Raw genomic sequence first — 16,395 nt, forward strand, 5'->3', positions numbered from 1 at the left:
CAAGGCAACGACATGCAATATAATTTTTGGGTTTACTCAACTTTGACAAATGTTGATTCAGTTGAGTCAACTCAGTGTAAACATGTTTGACTCAGTTGAGTCAACTCAGAACTTTTCTGCCACAAAGTTGAGGGATCCAGAAATTGTATTGCAGCTGGATGCCTTGATATATTTTTTCATACTGCATCTTGGGGACGTGTGTGTGTGTGTGTGTGTGTGGTTAGTTCCTGTACAGTACCTGTGTCCATCTTCCCATCCTGTGCCGCTGGGCCCTCAGGTATGACACTCTTGACCTGCAGGAACTCATCCGGCTCGTCCCCTCCAATGATGGTGAAGCCAAATCCCATGTTGCTCTTCTGGAGAGCCGTTGACAAGAAGGAGCCCTTCAGCTGTGTGGGGTCCCGTGTGAACAGGGGCTTCTCTGGAGAATGGGAGGGTGAGATTAGAGTAGGCCAGTTAAATACACTAGAATATTCACACTTCTTAAAAATATATTTTTTGTTAAGACAGTAGGATATATAGGGATAAAAAATGGAGGAGACAAATCAGAAATGGTCAGCCTGGAGTGGGGATTACATGTGGACTAGAGTTGGCAGTGTTACATCCATGCAGGACAACTTTATCACTAAGCATTTAATCACTACAACAGCGTTCACTATAAGTGGAGTGTCTGTATGTAATATGATATGCCATTTAGCAGACGATTTTATCCAAAGAGTGTACACATTTTAAAATATGTTTGTTTGATCTCTGTGGGAATTGAACCCACATCCTTAGCATTGCTAGCGTGACGCTCTTACCAACAGAGAACCATGTTATGCCTGTGTCGATTATACACGGTGTACTAAAAATACCTTCCTAATATTGAGTTTCACCCGCCCCTTTTTGAAATCAGAACATCCTCAATTCATCAGGGCATGGACTCAACAAGGTGTCGATAGCGTTCCACAGGGATGCTGGTCCATGTTGACTCCAATGCTTCCCACAGTTCTGACAAGTTGGCTGGTTGTCCTTTGGGCGGTGGACATTTCTTGATACATACGGGAAACTGTTGTGCGTGAAAAACCCAGAAGCATTGCAGTTCTAGACACAATTCAGTGTGTCTGGAACCTACTACCATGCCCCGTTCAAAGGCACTTAAATATTTTGTCTTGCCCGGACACAAGCCATATCTCAATTGTCTCAAGGCTTAAAATTCATTATTTAACCTCTCTCCTCCCCTCTATCTACACCGATTGAAGTGGATTCAACGACTAACGTCAGTAAGGGATCATAGCTTTCACCTGGATTCACCTGGTCAGTCTGTCATGGAAAGAGCAAGTGTTCTTAATGTTTTTTACACTCAGTGTAAGGAGAGATAAGAAGGGGAAGTAGTTTTTTGTATGCAGTGGTCTGGGCTGACACTGTATATATTTTCCTCTGAATACCAGGTAAGGGCAGAGTTGACAGTCCTTGGCTAAATTGGTCAGGTGCCACAGAGAGCCTTAGAAACTTTGCAATTTGACCGGAACAGGGCAGCACGGCTGGCTCCTTAAGTGTACACAGAGAGCTAACATTAATAAAATACATGTCAATCTCTCCTGGCTCAAAGTAGAGGAGAGATGTACTTTCATCCCTACTTGTTAAAAAGACTAGCACACAGCTCAGACACCCATGCATACCCCAAGAGACATGCCACCAGAGGTATCTTCACAGTCCCAAGTCCAGAACAGAGCACAGTACTACATAGAGCCCATGGCTACATGGAACTCTATTCCACATCAAGTAACTCATGCAAGTATAGAGGTGTGGCTGTACCTCTGTAAATGGTCGGTAAGGGCAGAGCTGACAGTCCCTGGCTCTGCATCTGCTGCTGCTGCTCCAGTCGTCTCTTGGCCTCCAGGACGGGGTTCTCAAACTGGGTCCTTCTGTTGATGTGGCTGCAGGGAATAGGACTATGACAGTGAAATCCAGCAGCATCAGTGGGTTTTGGGTTCTCTTCTTCACGGGATACAGATACACATTGACTAACACACATCTAACGTAATATCGGTGAACATAGCTAAAATTGAAACCAATGCATGATTGAGATGAAAGTGTCATGTTAGGATTTTGTACTAAGTCTGTGGATACCCAACAGTAGCTATTGTAGTATACTCTATTGGAAAATTGTAATTTCTACAGTAAATGTGTCTATTATAAACAGAAAAATACTGTGAAAGCATTACACTGCAGCATACTGTAAATGAAGCTGTATTGTGGGAAAATGTGAGCGGTGGAAAAAAAAGCTGTTTTGAATGGTACTGTATGTAAACACATTACCTAGCAACCAACCAGCTTGCAACAATCCCATTTAATTACAGTAAAACAAACAGTCTCAATGAATTCATTTAGCATTATAGTAGCATTGTATTTTTTTACAGTACAATAGTACAGTCAGTTGATCTGATATTCTAGTAACTTACAAGCAGCTAGTGGTAAATAACTGTGAATATTACAATAGCTTACTTGCCACTAGTGGCCTCCCGAGTGGCGCAGCGGTCTAAGGCACTGCATCACAGTGCTAGAGGCGTCACTACAGACCAGGGTTAGATCTCAGGCTTTGTCAGGATGTCCTTGTCCTATCGTGCTCTAGCTACTCTATGACGGGCCGGATGCATGCATGCTGACTTCGGTTGTACAGTGTCTCCTCCGACACATTGGTGTGGTTGGCTTCCGGGTTAAGCGAGCAGTGTTAACAGGGCCGTGTTTCGGAGGACGCATGACTCGACCTTCACCTCTCCCGAGTCCGTACGGGAGTTGCAGCGATGGGACAAGGCTAACTACCACTTGGATATCACGAAATTGGGGATAAAGGAGTAAAAATTAAATAGAAAAAAAAATACAAAAATAAACTTACTTGCCACTAGTACCCCCTTTACAGTGTAACTAATTAAGACAGAAATACATTTCCATAGAACAGCATTGTTGAACATTCTTAAAATGTTTGTTGAATATTATAATGCTAATGTTAGACCTGAACCGAATGGGAATGTTAGCTAATGTCTTGGGAATGTCCTTAGAAACGTTTTTTTCTGCTAATTTTACTGTATCATCCTAATGTTAAACCACAACTGAATTTGAACGTAATGGGAATGTTAGCTAACGTTCTGGGAATGTCCTTAGAATTTTTTTTTCTGCTAACAAAATGCTTTCTAAATGTTGGTGGAATGTTACTGTATCATCCTAATCTTAGATCAAAACCTGATTAGAAGTTAATGAGAATGTTAGCTAATGTCCTGGGAACGTTTTCTGTTTGCGGGGAGGACTTACTCTACGTAGTAACTGCCATAGATAGGGTCATCAATCTTCTCCCAGCCATACGGCAGCTCTGGACAGAAGGAAGAAAGAAATAGTGTATTAGGAGAGAGGGGATTGTTTTTTTTTATAAGAGCAAAGGAACGATTTGGCAGGGACAAGCCCACATTCAAGAAGGCCCCTTTTCCAGGTACTGGATTGAGCGAATAGTTAAATGAAAACAAAATGGATAGAATGTCCATAAGGGAACAGCAGGGAGGTAAGTGAGAAGTGAATGAAACAATAAAAATAACATATTAGACACTACCGTTCAAAAGTTTAGGGTCACTTAGAAATGTCCCTGTTTTGAAAGAAAAGCTAATTTTTTGTCTATTTAAAATGACATAATTGATCATAAATACAGTGTAGACATTGTTAATGTTGTAAATGACTATTGTTGATGGATTAGCTATCACAACGTGCCATTGGAACACAGGAGTGATGGTTGCTGATAATGGGCCTCTGTACGCCTATGTAGATATTCCATAAAAAAATCTGCCGTTTCCAGCTACAATAGTCATTCACAACACCCCCACAACATGATGCTCCGTGCTTCACTGTGGGGATGGTGTTCTTCGGCTTGCAAGCATTCCTTTTTTCCCTCCAAACATAACAATGGTCATTATGGCCAAACAGTTATATTTTTGTTTCATCAGACCAGAGGACATTTCTACAAAAAGTACAATCTTTGTCCCCATGTGCAGTTGCAAACCGTAGCCTGGCTTTTTTATGGCAGTTTTGGAGCAGTGGCTTCTTCCTTGCTGAGCGGCCTTTCAGGTTATGTCATATATCAAATCAAAGTTTATTTGTCACGAATGCCGAATTCAACAGGTGTTGACCTTACAGTAAAATGCTTACTTACAGGCTCTAACCAATAGTGCAAAAAAGGTGTTAGGTGAACAATAGGTAAGTAAGGAAATGACACGACAGTAAAAAGACAGGCTATATACAGTATCTAGGCTATAAAAGTAGCGAGGCTACATGCAGACACCGGTTAGTCAGGCTGATTTAAGGTAGTATGTACATATAGATATGGTTAAAGTGACTGCGCATATACGATGAACAGAGAGTAGCAGTAGCATAAAAGAGGGTTTGGCGGGGGTGGATGGCGGGACACAATGCAGATAGCATGGTAAGCCAATGTACGGGAGAACTGGTTGGTCGGCCCAATTGAGGTAGCATGTACATGAATGTATAGTTAAAGTGAATATGCATATATGATAAACAGACAGTAGTAGCAGTGTAAAAAGAGTGTTTGTGGGGGGGGGGACGCACAATGCACACAGTCCTGGTAGCCATTTGATTACCTGTTCAGGAGTCTTATGGCTTGGGGGTAAAAAACTGTTGAAGCCTTTTTGTCCTAAACTTGGCACTCCGGTACCGCTTGCCATGTGGTAGTAAAAATTACAGTCAATAACTGGGGTGTCTGGGGTCTTTGACCATTTTTAGGGCTTTCCTCCACACCACATGGTGTAGAGGTCCTGGATGGCAGGCAGCTTAGCCCCAGTGATGTACTGGGCCGTACGCACTACCCACTCTGCCTTGCGGTCAGAGGCCGACCAATTGCCATACCAGGCAGCTGTAGAACTATTTGAGGATCTCAGGACCCATGCCAAATCTTTTTAGTTTTCTGAGGAGGAATAGGCTTTGGCGTGCCCTCTTCACGACTGTCTTGGTGTGTTTGGACCATTCTAGTTTGTTGTTGATGTGGACACCGAGAAACTTGAAGCTGTCAACCTGCTCAACTACAGCCCCATCAATGAGAATGGGGCGTGTTCGGTCCTCCTTTTTCTGTAGTCCACAATCATCTCCTTAGTCTTGGTTACTTTGAGGGATACTTTGTTATTCTAAACTTAATGATGGTGTAGGACTTGTACTGTGGATATAGATACTTTTGTACCTGTTTCCTCCAGCATCTTCACAAGGTCCTTTTGCTGTTGTTCTGGGATTGATTTACACTTTTCGCACCAAAGTACGTTCATCTCTAGGAGACAGAATGCGTCTCCTTCCTGAGCGGTATGACGGCTGCGTGGTCCCATGGTGCTTATACTTGCGTACTATTGTTTTTACAGATAAACGTGGTACCTTCAGGTGTTTGGAAATTGCTCTCAAGGATGAACCAGACTTGTGGAGGTCTACATTTTATTTTTCTGAGGTCTTGGCTGATTTCTTTTGATTTTCCCATGATATCAAGCAAAGAGGCACTGAGTTTGAATGTAGACCTTGAAATACATCCACAGTTACACCTCCAATTGACTCAAATTATGTCAATTAGCCTATCAGAAGCTTCTAAAGCCATGACATAATTTTCTGGAATTTTCAAAGCAGTTTAAAGGCAGTCGACTTAGTGCATGTACACTTCTGACCCACTGGATTTGTGATACAGTGAAATAATCTGTCTAAACAATTATTGTAAAAATTACTTGTGTCATGCACAAAGTAGATGTCCTAACCGACTTGCCAAAACTATAGTTTGTTGAAAAGAAATTTGTGGAGTGGTTGAAAAATTAGTTTTAATGACTCCAACCTAAGTGTATGTAAACTTCCGACTTCAACTGTAGGTCCTCTGTGAAGACAGTAAGCATGTAGCCCTTGTTGTCCTCAGGGGCTCTCCTCGGCAGCTCAGTCGTTATGCTCGAAGTGGGAGAAAAAGGTGTTTATCTTGTCCGGTAGGTTGGTGTCCGCAACGTGACTGGTTTTCTGTTTATAATCCATGATCGTTAGAAGCCCCTGCCACCTGCTGCATTGCTCCTCCACTTTGTCCTTATACTTGTCTCGCCATCCTGATCGATCTGCGTAGGTGGTATTTGTACTGTTTAACCATACATTAGTCCCCAGTCTCCTTGCCATGTTACCTGTGTATATGCAGCATCTCTCGCTTTTCTTCATGTGAAGACACGCATGCATACACACACGCACGCGTGTGTTTCTGGCACTGACACCATAAATGATGTCATGGCAGTAGAAACCACAGTGCTGTGGCAGGCTGGTGGCAGGGTCAGGTGGATTGAGATGGGGGGATAGAATAGTGGGTATGGAAGTCGGGTTAGGAACGATAGGTGGGTGAGATGGTTAATTACAAGCCCTAAACCAAAAAAGCAGTTTTGAGAAACAATACGTGTTAAAGTATTTAATTAATAAACTGAAGTAAATAATAAATAAATGGAAAGATTAAGAAAATAGAAAAACAATAAAATAACAGTGTTGAGGCTATATAGAGGGGGTACTGGTACAGAGTCGATCTGTGGGGGCACAGGTAATATGTACACCGGGGGGGGGGGGGCAATGCAAATAGTCTGGGAATCCATTTGTTTAGCTGTTCAGGAGTCTTATAGCTTGGGGGTAGAAGCTTTTAAGAAACCTTTTCGACTAAGAGTTGGTGCTCTGGGGCCGCATGCCATGCGGTAGCAGAGAGAACGGTCTGTGACTAGGGTGGCTGGAGTCTTTGGCCAAAATTTTACCTACGCATTACCCTCTGTAGTGGCTTGCGGTCAGAGGCCGAGCAGTTGCCATACCAGGCGGTGATGCAACCGCTCTCGATGGTGCAGCTGTAGAACTTTTTGAGGATCTGAGGAGAAATGCATATCTTTCCAGACTCCTGAGAGGGAATAGGCATTGTCATGCCCTCCCTCATGACTGTCTTGGTGTGTGTGGGCCATGACCGTTTGTTGGTGATGTGGACACTAAGGAATTTGAAGCTCCACTACAGCCCCGTCGATGAGAATAGGTGCATGCTTGGCCCTCCTTTTCCTGTTGTCCACAATAATCTCCTTTTGTCTTGATCACGTTGAGGGAGAGGTTATCCTGGCACCACACTGCCAGGTCTCTGACCTCCTCCCTATAGGTTTCATCATTATCGGTGATCAGACCTACCACTGTTGTGTCGTCGGAAAACTTAATGATGGGGTTGGAGTCATGCCTGGCCGTGCAGTCATGAGTGAACAGGGAGTACAGGTGGGGACTTAGCACGCACCCCAGAGGGGCCCCGTGTTGAGGGTCAGCGTGGCAGATGTGTTGTTACCTACCCTTACCACCTGGGGGCGGCCGTCAGGAAGTCCAGGATCCCACTGCAGAGGGAGGTGTTTAGTCTCAGTGTCCTTAGCTTAGTGAGGAGCTTTGAGGACACTACAGTGTTGACCGCTGAGCTTTAGTCAATGAATAGCATTCTCGCATAGGAGTTCCTTTTGTCCAAGTGGAAAAAGGCAGTGTGGAGTGCAGGCGAGATTGCATCATCTGTGGATCTGTTTATGCGGTATGCAAATTGGAGTGGGTCTAGGGTTTCTTGATAATGGTATTGGTGTGAGCCATGACCAGCCTTTCAAAGCACTTCATGGCTACAGACGTGAGTGCTACGGGTCAGTAGTCATTTAGGTAGGTTACCTTGGTCTTCTTGGGCACAGGGACTATGGTGGTCTTCTTGAAAAATGTTGGTATTACAGACTCGGTCAGGGACTGGTTGAAAATGTCAGTGAAGACACATGCCAGTTGGTCAAAGCATGCTCAGAGTACACGTCCTGATAATCTGCCTAGCCCTGTAGCCTTATAAATATTGACCTGTTTATTCTCACGGTAGAGTCCCACCTGATCAACATCCAGTGAAATTCGAGAGCGCCAAATTCAAAAACCAGAACAACTCATTATAAAAATTAATGAAACATACCACTGTTATACATCGGTTTAAAGATTAACTTCTTGTTAATCTAACCATGGTGTCAGATTTCAAAAAGGCTTTATGGCAAAAGCATACCATGCGATTAGCTGAGAACAGCGCCCAGCAGACAAATCATTACAAACAGCAACCAGCCAAGTAGAAGAGTTACACAATTCAGAAATAGTGATAAAATTAATCACTTACCTTTGATGATCTTCATATCGGTGCACTCACGACTCCCATTTACTCAATAAATGTTTGTTTTGTTTGATAAAGTCTATCTTTATATCCAAAAACCTTCATTTTTGTTCGTTTTCTTCAGTAATCCACAGGCTCAAACGGAGTCACAACAGCCAGATGGAAAATCCAAATAGTATCTGTAAAGTTCATAGAAACATGTCAAAGGATGTTTATATTCAAACCTCAGGTTGTTTTTTGCCTAAATAATCAATAATATTTCAACCCGACAGTAACGTCGTCAATATAAAAGGTAAACAAGAAAGGCGCACTCTTGTGATTGCGCATGAAATAGCTCTGTGACACTGTAGGGTCCAGTCTTTGAGTGCTCACACTCCCTAATTTTTTTGAATACAAGCCTGAAACTATTTCTAAAGACTGACATCTAGTGGAAGCGCAATTGAGTCCTAAGTCAATGGATACTGTAATTGCATTGAATAGAAAAATCCTGCCAAATCAGTTCAAGTATACTCACAGACATTATTTTAACAGTTTTGGAAACTTTAGTGTTTTCTATCCAAATCTACCAATTATATGCATATCCTAGCTTCTGAGCCTGAGTAGCAGGCAGTTTACTTTGGGCATGTTTTTCGTCTGCAGGTGAAAATAGTGCCCCCTACCCTAGAGAAGTTAAGGGTCTTACTCACATCAGCGTAATCATCCGGAACAGCTGGTGCTCTCATTTATGCTTCAGTGTTGCTTGCCTCGAAGCGCGCATAGAAGTCATTTAGCTCGTCTGGTAGGCTTGTGTCACTGGACAGCTTGCGGCTGTATTTTCCTTTGTAGTCCGTAACAGTTCTTTTTTATTGCCACTTTGTCCCGTATTGAGGCAATGCCCATTTGATTGTTCTTCAGAGGGCATAGCGGGATTTCTTAAGCTTCCGGGTTAGAGCCCTGCTCCTTGAAAGCTGCAGCTCTACCCTGTAGCTCAGTGCGGATGTTGCCTGTAATCCATGGCTTCTGGTTGGGGGTATATATGTATGGTCACTGGGGACAACGTCATCAATGCACTTATTGATGAAGCCAGTGACTGATGTGGTGTACTCCTCAATGCCATCGGAAGAATCCCGGAACATAGGGAAGGAAGCTTTTGTATGCATCTCTGTGTGTGGAGTCAAGGTAGTCTAGAGTTTTTTTTGTCCTCTGGTTGCACATGTAACATGCTAGTAAGAAGGAGGTTAAACAGATTTAAGTTTCCCTGCATTAAAGTCTCCAGCCACTAGGAGTGCCACCTCTGGAAGAGGATTTTCTTGTTTGCTTATGGCCTTATAGAGCTTGTTGAGTGCAGTCCTAGTGCCAGCAACAGTTTGTTTTAGTAAATAGACAGCCACAAAAACAGATATGAAAACTTTCTTGTTAAATAGTTTGGTCTACAGCTTATCATAAGATACTCTATCTCAGGCGACCAAATATTAGATTCCGTGCATCAGCTGTTATTGACAGACCGCCACCCCTTGTCTTTACCGGAGGCAGCTGTTCTATCTTGCCGATGCATGGAAAACCCAGCCAGCTGTATGTTATCAATGTCGTCATTCAGCCATGACTCGATGAAATACAATATATTAGTTTTTAATGTTAGGGCTAGGGTCCGTTTTTCTCAATTCCTGACGTCCCCAAAGTAAACTGCCTGTTGCTCAGGCCCTGAAGCCAGGATATGCATATAATTGGTAGCATTGGAAACAAGACACTTTGAAGTTTGTAGAAATGTTAAAATAATGTAGGAGACTAACACAATAGATATGGTAGGAGAAAATTCAAAGAAAAACCAACCGGAAATTTTTTTTTTTTGAGAGCCCATGCTCTTCCAATGGAACGTAATGGGGAAATGATTAAATCTATCTTCCAGTGTGCAATTCCTATGTATTCCACTGGGTGTCAGTAGTCTTTGTTCAAGGTTTCAGGCTTGTTTCTTCCAAAATGAGTAAGAAATATGAGTTACTACAGGGACGCAGACTTGGAAATCCGTGTATGCGTGCGCGATGAAGAGGACACACCTGCTGATATTGTTTTCCTATTAAACATACTTCTTTCCGTATGAAATATTATAGTTTAATTACATTTTAGGTTATCTGAGGATTAAATAGAAATATATTTTGACTTGTTGAAACAAAGTTTAGGTGTGGATTTTAGGATTCCTATCTTGGCATGTTGAACTAGTGGATTACTCAAATCGATGGCGCCAACTAAAGTGACTTTTTGGGATATAAAGAAGGATTTTATCTAACAAAACTACACTACATATTATAGCTGGGTCCTTTTTGGATGACAAATCAGAGGAAGATTTTCAAATAGTAAATGAATATTTCATCGCTATTTGTGAATTTATGAAACCTGTGCCGGTGGAAAAATATTTTGATGTGGGGTGCCATCCTCAAACAATCGCATGGCATGCTTTCACTGTAATGGTTACTGTAAATTGGACAGTGCAGATAGATTAACAAGGTAAGCTTTAAACCAATATGACACTTGTATGTACCTAAATGTATAATATCCATAATTTTTATGATTATTTATTTGAATTGTGCGCCCTCCAGTTTCACCGGAAGTTGTCTTACATACCTTACTAGCCTTAATGTCCCGTTGGTAGGATAGTCTTGATCAGAGCTCATCCATTTTATTATCCAATGATCGCACGTTGGCTAATAGGACTGGTGGTAGAAGGGGGTTACGCACTGGCCTTCGGATTCTTACAAGACACCGCAACCTATGACCCCTAAATTTCCTCTTCATCTGAATGACTGGGATTTGGGTCTTGTCCAGTGTCTGAAGTAAATCCTTTGCGTCCGATTTGTTGTCTGTCAGTGTACCAGTGTTTTGTTGCTTGTCATTGTATTTTTTATTGTTTTGTGGACCACAGGAAAAATAGCTGCTGCCTCTGTAAAAAGCTAATGGGGATCCAAATAAACACAGAATTCTCTGGCTGAATTGATTACATCAACTACATCAAACCACCTTGAATCTCTGCCATTTTCATTAGATATATAGAGAGATATGGAGAGAGCTATATAGGGAATAGGGTACCATTTACTGCTTCCCCCTCCCCCTCCAAAGAACTACCTTAAATATCCTTATTTTCTCCCCTTGTCTGTGAGCCACCTTAAATGGCTGCCCTCCATTCATATGGAAAGAGGAAACCGTTTCCATAGCAACCACCAGAGAAAGTCTCTTTTTTTTTAATCTTCGGAGCTGAGGGCTCTGTTTTGTCTCCAAATCCATTCCTCTCAAATAGAGAGCAAAAAAGAGAAACTGAGAATGTTGTTAATAGCGAGTGTGTAATTGTGTTTGCAGTATGAAATGTATGGATGTGTATCAGCAATGTTAAGTGTGTGTGTGTGGTTTAAGCTCTGATTCATATTACACTTGAATACGTGACTGAATGAACGTAACACATATCTTCTATGACACTAAATCAATTGACACCACACATGCATCAACTCAGCCTAAAATAGATAGTAACACATAGCACAGAGAGTTTACATGAGCGTGTGGGTCATTATGTAGATGGGTATTTGTGCAAAAATGTGATGTGCTGGGTATAACTTCAATTTGAGTGGTTTGTGTGTGTGTCTTGCATCTCGGATATTAAAACACATTTTGAATCCTCTGCATTAGATGACTCATTAATCTTTTCGCTCTTACACACACACACACACACACACACACACACTCCCCCTGACCATCAGAACACTTCAGGAACTCATCTGAATCATATCCGAGCTCAGGAAGGAAGCACACTCATACAAGGGGTGGTTCATAGAATTACATATACAGTGGGGCAAAAAAAGCATTTAGTCAGACACCAATTGTGCAAGTTCTCCCACTTAAAAAGATGAGAGGCCTGTAATTTTCATCATAGGTACACTTCAACTATGACAGATAAAATGAGAAAACAATATCCAGAAAATCACATTGTAGGATATGGCCAAGACCAAAGAGCTGTCAAATGACACCAGAAACAAAATTGCACCAGGCTGGGAAGACTGAATCTGCAATAGGTAAGCAGCTTGGTTTGAAGAAATCAACTGTGGGAGCAATTATTGGGAAATGGAAGACATACTAGATCACTGATAATATCCCTCAATCTGGGGCTCCACGCAAGATCTCACCCCGTGGGGTCAAAATGAACACAAGAACGGTGAGCAAAAATCCCAGAACCACACAGGGGGACCTAGTGAATGACCTGCAGAGAGCTGGGACCAAAGTAACAAAGCCTACCATCAGGAACACATTACGCCGCCAGGGACTCAAATCCTGCAGTGCCAGACATGTCCCCCTGCTTAAGCCAGAACATGTCCAGGCCCGTCTGAAGTTTCCTAGAGAGCTTTGGATGATCCAGAAGAAGATTGGGAGAATGTCATATGGTCAGATGAAACCAAAAACTCAACTCGTAAAAACTTGGTAAAAACTCAACTCGTCATGTTTGGAGGACAAAGAATGCTGAGTTGCATCCAAAGAACACCATACCTACTGTGAAGCATGGGGGTGGAAACATCATGGTTTGGGGCTGTTTTTCTGCAAAGGGACCAGGAAGACTGATCCGCGTAAAGGAAAGAATGAATGGGGCCATGTATTGTGATATTTTGAGTGAGAACCTCCTTCCATCAGCAAGGGCATTGAAGACGAAACGTGGCTGGGTCTTTCAACATGACAATGATCCCAAACACACCGCCCGGGCAACGAAGGAGTGGCTTCGTAAGAAGCATTTCAAGGTCCTGGAGTGGCCTAGCCAGTCTCCAGATCTCAACCCCATAGAAAATCTTTGCAGGGAGTTGAAAGTCTGTGTTGCCCAGCAACAGCCCCAAAACATCACTGCTCTAGAGGAGATCTGCATGGAGGAATGGGCCAAAATACCATCAACAGTGTGTGAAAACCTTGTGAAGACTTACAGAAAACGAAAAAGGAAAACACAATCATGAAACAAATACATTATTCAGTAAACAAGCCATCTAACATCAACATGAATTGCCTTTTAGGTACCAACTTTAAGGAGTTTGAGATCATTCCCCATGAGGTTAAAAAAAACTAAAAGCAGATTTACCTAACTCTGTTGACATTGAAGGGATCTCCAGGGTTACCCATCCCTGAGTCCAGGTCTGGTAATTTATACGTCTGAAGATCAGCAATGAAGTAAGTTATGGTGGAAGTTTATGCAAGAGGGCTTTTTAGACAAAAAGAGCGCAATGCATCGATCTACGAGACTTCCTTATACAAAATGTAATGATGTGTGCTGAGCCCGTAATAAAGTGCAATGCACGATGATAAACTCCATCCAATGGCGTTAATACAGTGGTAGCTGCATTCAGATAGACGATATCGCCATAGTCAATTACCGTAATGAATGTTGACTGAATGATTTGTTTTCTGCTATTTTAATGAAAGACGGGACCTGTTCATATAGAAGTCTATTTACATTTTTTATATCTTAACCAACTCAACATACTTTTATATATTTATAAGTGGGGACACGATCCATAGCACGTGTTAATACAAAAAAACAATGTTTTAAGTGAAATATTAGCTTTTGTTTGAAGCCGAAAAAGACAGGAAATTCAAAAGCTAATTTGACTCATGCACTAACAAGGCTTTTCAGCATAAGCAGCTTGATTTGTACTTTATTGACCTACTATACTTCAACAACAGATGTACTCACATTGGATCGTTTAATTAGGATTCAAGCCTTCTCTCAAACAGCCTAACACATACTCTTAGAGTAGGTTTAACCCCTTTTAATCTACTTATTAATGTAAATGTGTTTTTTCACGTAAGACATATTCCACTTCCAGTCAATCAAACATTATGGGGAGGTTTTCCCAGACACAGATTAAGCCTAGTCCTGGACTAAAAAGCAAGATCAATGGAAAATCTCCAGACAAAAAGTATTTCTAGTCCAGGACTAGGTGTAATCTGTGTCTGATCCTCAACCCAACATTTGACCAAGCATAATACATAAGCCTACTGTGACAAGGTAGTTTACAGCTTTAGAACATATTTTGAAGTTATACATGGTTTATGTTCCTGTTATAAACAATGGGGTAATGTATTTGTACTTGTATTTATTGTGGATTCCCAATAGCTGCTGCCAAAGCAGAAGCTACTCTTCCTGGGTCCAGCAAATTTAAGACCATTTATACAATTTTAAAAACATTGCAATACTTTCACAGATTTCCAACACCCTGTGGATCTCAGGCCCCTATTCCACCACTACCACATATCTACAGTACTAAATCCATGTGTATGTACAGTGCGTATGTTATCGTATGTGTGTCTGTGCCAATGTTTGTGTTGCTTCACAGTCCCTGCTGTTCCATAATGTTTTTTTTCTGTTTTGAAATCTAATGTTACTGCTTGCATCAGTTACTTGATGTAGAATAGAGTTCCATGTAGTCATGGCTGTATGTAGTACTGTGTGCCTCCCATAGTCTGCCCTGACTTGGGGACAGTGAAGAGACCTCTTGTGGCATGACTTGTGGGGTATGCAGGGGTGTCCGAGCTGTGTGCCAGTAGTTTAGACAGACAGTTCGGTGCATTCAACCTCTCATAAATAAAATAAGTGACAAAGTCAATATCTCTTCCACTTTCAGCCAGGAGAGATTGACATGCATATTATTAATATTAGCTCTCTGTGTACATCCAAGGGCCAGCCGTACTGCCCTGTTCTGAGCCAATTGCAGTTTTCCTAAGTCATTTTTTGTGGCACCTGACCACGCGACTGAACAGTAGTCAAGGTGCGACAAAACTAGGATTAGGACCTGCCTTGTTGATAGTGTTGTTAAGAAGGCAGAGCACCACTTTATTATAGACAGACTTCTCCCCCTCTTAGCTACTAATGCATCAATATGTTTTGAACATGACAGTTTACAATCTAGGGTTGCTCCAAGCAGTTTAGTCATGTCAAATTGCTTAATTTCAACATGATTTATTACAAGGTTTAGTGAGTGTTTTGCTCTAAATACAATGCTTTACGTTTCAGAAATATTTAGGGCTAACTTATTACTTGACACCCAATCTGAAACTAACTGCAGCTCTTTGTTTAGTGTTGCAGTCATTCCAGTCACTGTAGTAGCTGACATGTATAGTGTTGAGTCATCCGCGTACGTAGACACTCTGGCATGTTGTTAGTAAAAAAATTAAAAAGCAAGGGGCCTAGACATCTACCCTAGGGAATTTTTGATTCTAACTGGATTAGATTTGAGAGGCTTCCATTAAAGAACACCCTCTTTGTTCTGTAAGACAACTATTAATTTGAATGCTAGAAGCTTCATCCAAAAGCTAGATTTGATTGAAATACTGGTCTCACAATCACATGCTGACATATCGATTATATCTGAATCCTGGCTCTGTGTCTCTGTTCCAGACTCAGATGTTCATTTAGCTGGGTAAAATGTATACAGAGCAGACAGAGTGGGTAGAGGTTAAGGCATTGCCATATTTGCTGAATGCAACCTAGATGTCACTGTGTCCATTTCAACTTATGTTCCGAAACAGTATGAATGCTTAGTTGTAAATGTGGTCCTTAGTCATAATGCACTATTAACACTAGCAGGAGTGTATTGCCCACCATCAACTCCGGTATCTGGTCTATACAAATTGTTTGAGTTAACCTCTTGGGGTTAGGGGGCAGCATTTTCACTTTTGGATAAATAGCATGCCCAATTTCAACTTCCTGCTACTCATGCCAAGAATATAAGATATGCATATTATTAGTAGATTTGGATGGAAAAACTGAAGTTTCTAAAACTGTTTGAATCATGCCTGTGAGTATAACATAACTTATGTAGCAGGCAAAACCCCGAGGACTAACCTTTCAGAATTGTTTTTTTTTTGAGGTCTCTGTCTGTTCAGTAAGTTCTCGTTGGCAAACGATATTTCTTAGGAACTGGTTTTCCTAAGCAGAAATTAACAACATAAATGTGTATGTGCATAACATAGGGAGAGAGAGAGGAGGTCTCTATTTGGATGTCTTAGACAGGAACTCACAGGTAGCGCCTGAGGAGACGCTGGTGATCGGCGGGGACTGGAACTGTACAATGGATTTTCCGAAAGATAGAAATGGGGAAGAGCCTCATTCATTGTCAGTGGGAGTGTTAAGGGACATCATTAATCAGTTCGACCTAGTGGATGTTTGGAGAACTAAACATCCAAAAATAAGACAGTATACATGGGTGAAGGTTTTTGGGGCTAGGGTGAGTGCA

At 41.8% G+C, this 16,395-nt stretch overlaps 1 protein-coding gene across 1 annotated transcript in view; it reads right to left on the reverse strand.

The window, feature by feature from the left end:
- Positions 1 to 16,395, reverse strand: part of LOC110501618 (membrane-associated guanylate kinase, WW and PDZ domain-containing protein 2) — a 292,550-nt gene that overhangs the window by 125,778 nt on the left and 150,377 nt on the right. The window contains 3 exon segments of the mRNA XM_036949610.2: positions 239 to 421; positions 1,798 to 1,919; positions 3,292 to 3,349. Of these exon segments, the coding sequence (XP_036805505.2) occupies positions 239 to 421; positions 1,798 to 1,919; positions 3,292 to 3,349 (363 nt within the window).

Source organism: Oncorhynchus mykiss, chromosome 2, assembly GCF_057628025.1.
Source record: "Oncorhynchus mykiss isolate SJ-2025 chromosome 2, ASM5762802v1, whole genome shotgun sequence".
Classification (NCBI taxonomy): Eukaryota; Metazoa; Chordata; class Actinopteri; order Salmoniformes; family Salmonidae; genus Oncorhynchus; species Oncorhynchus mykiss.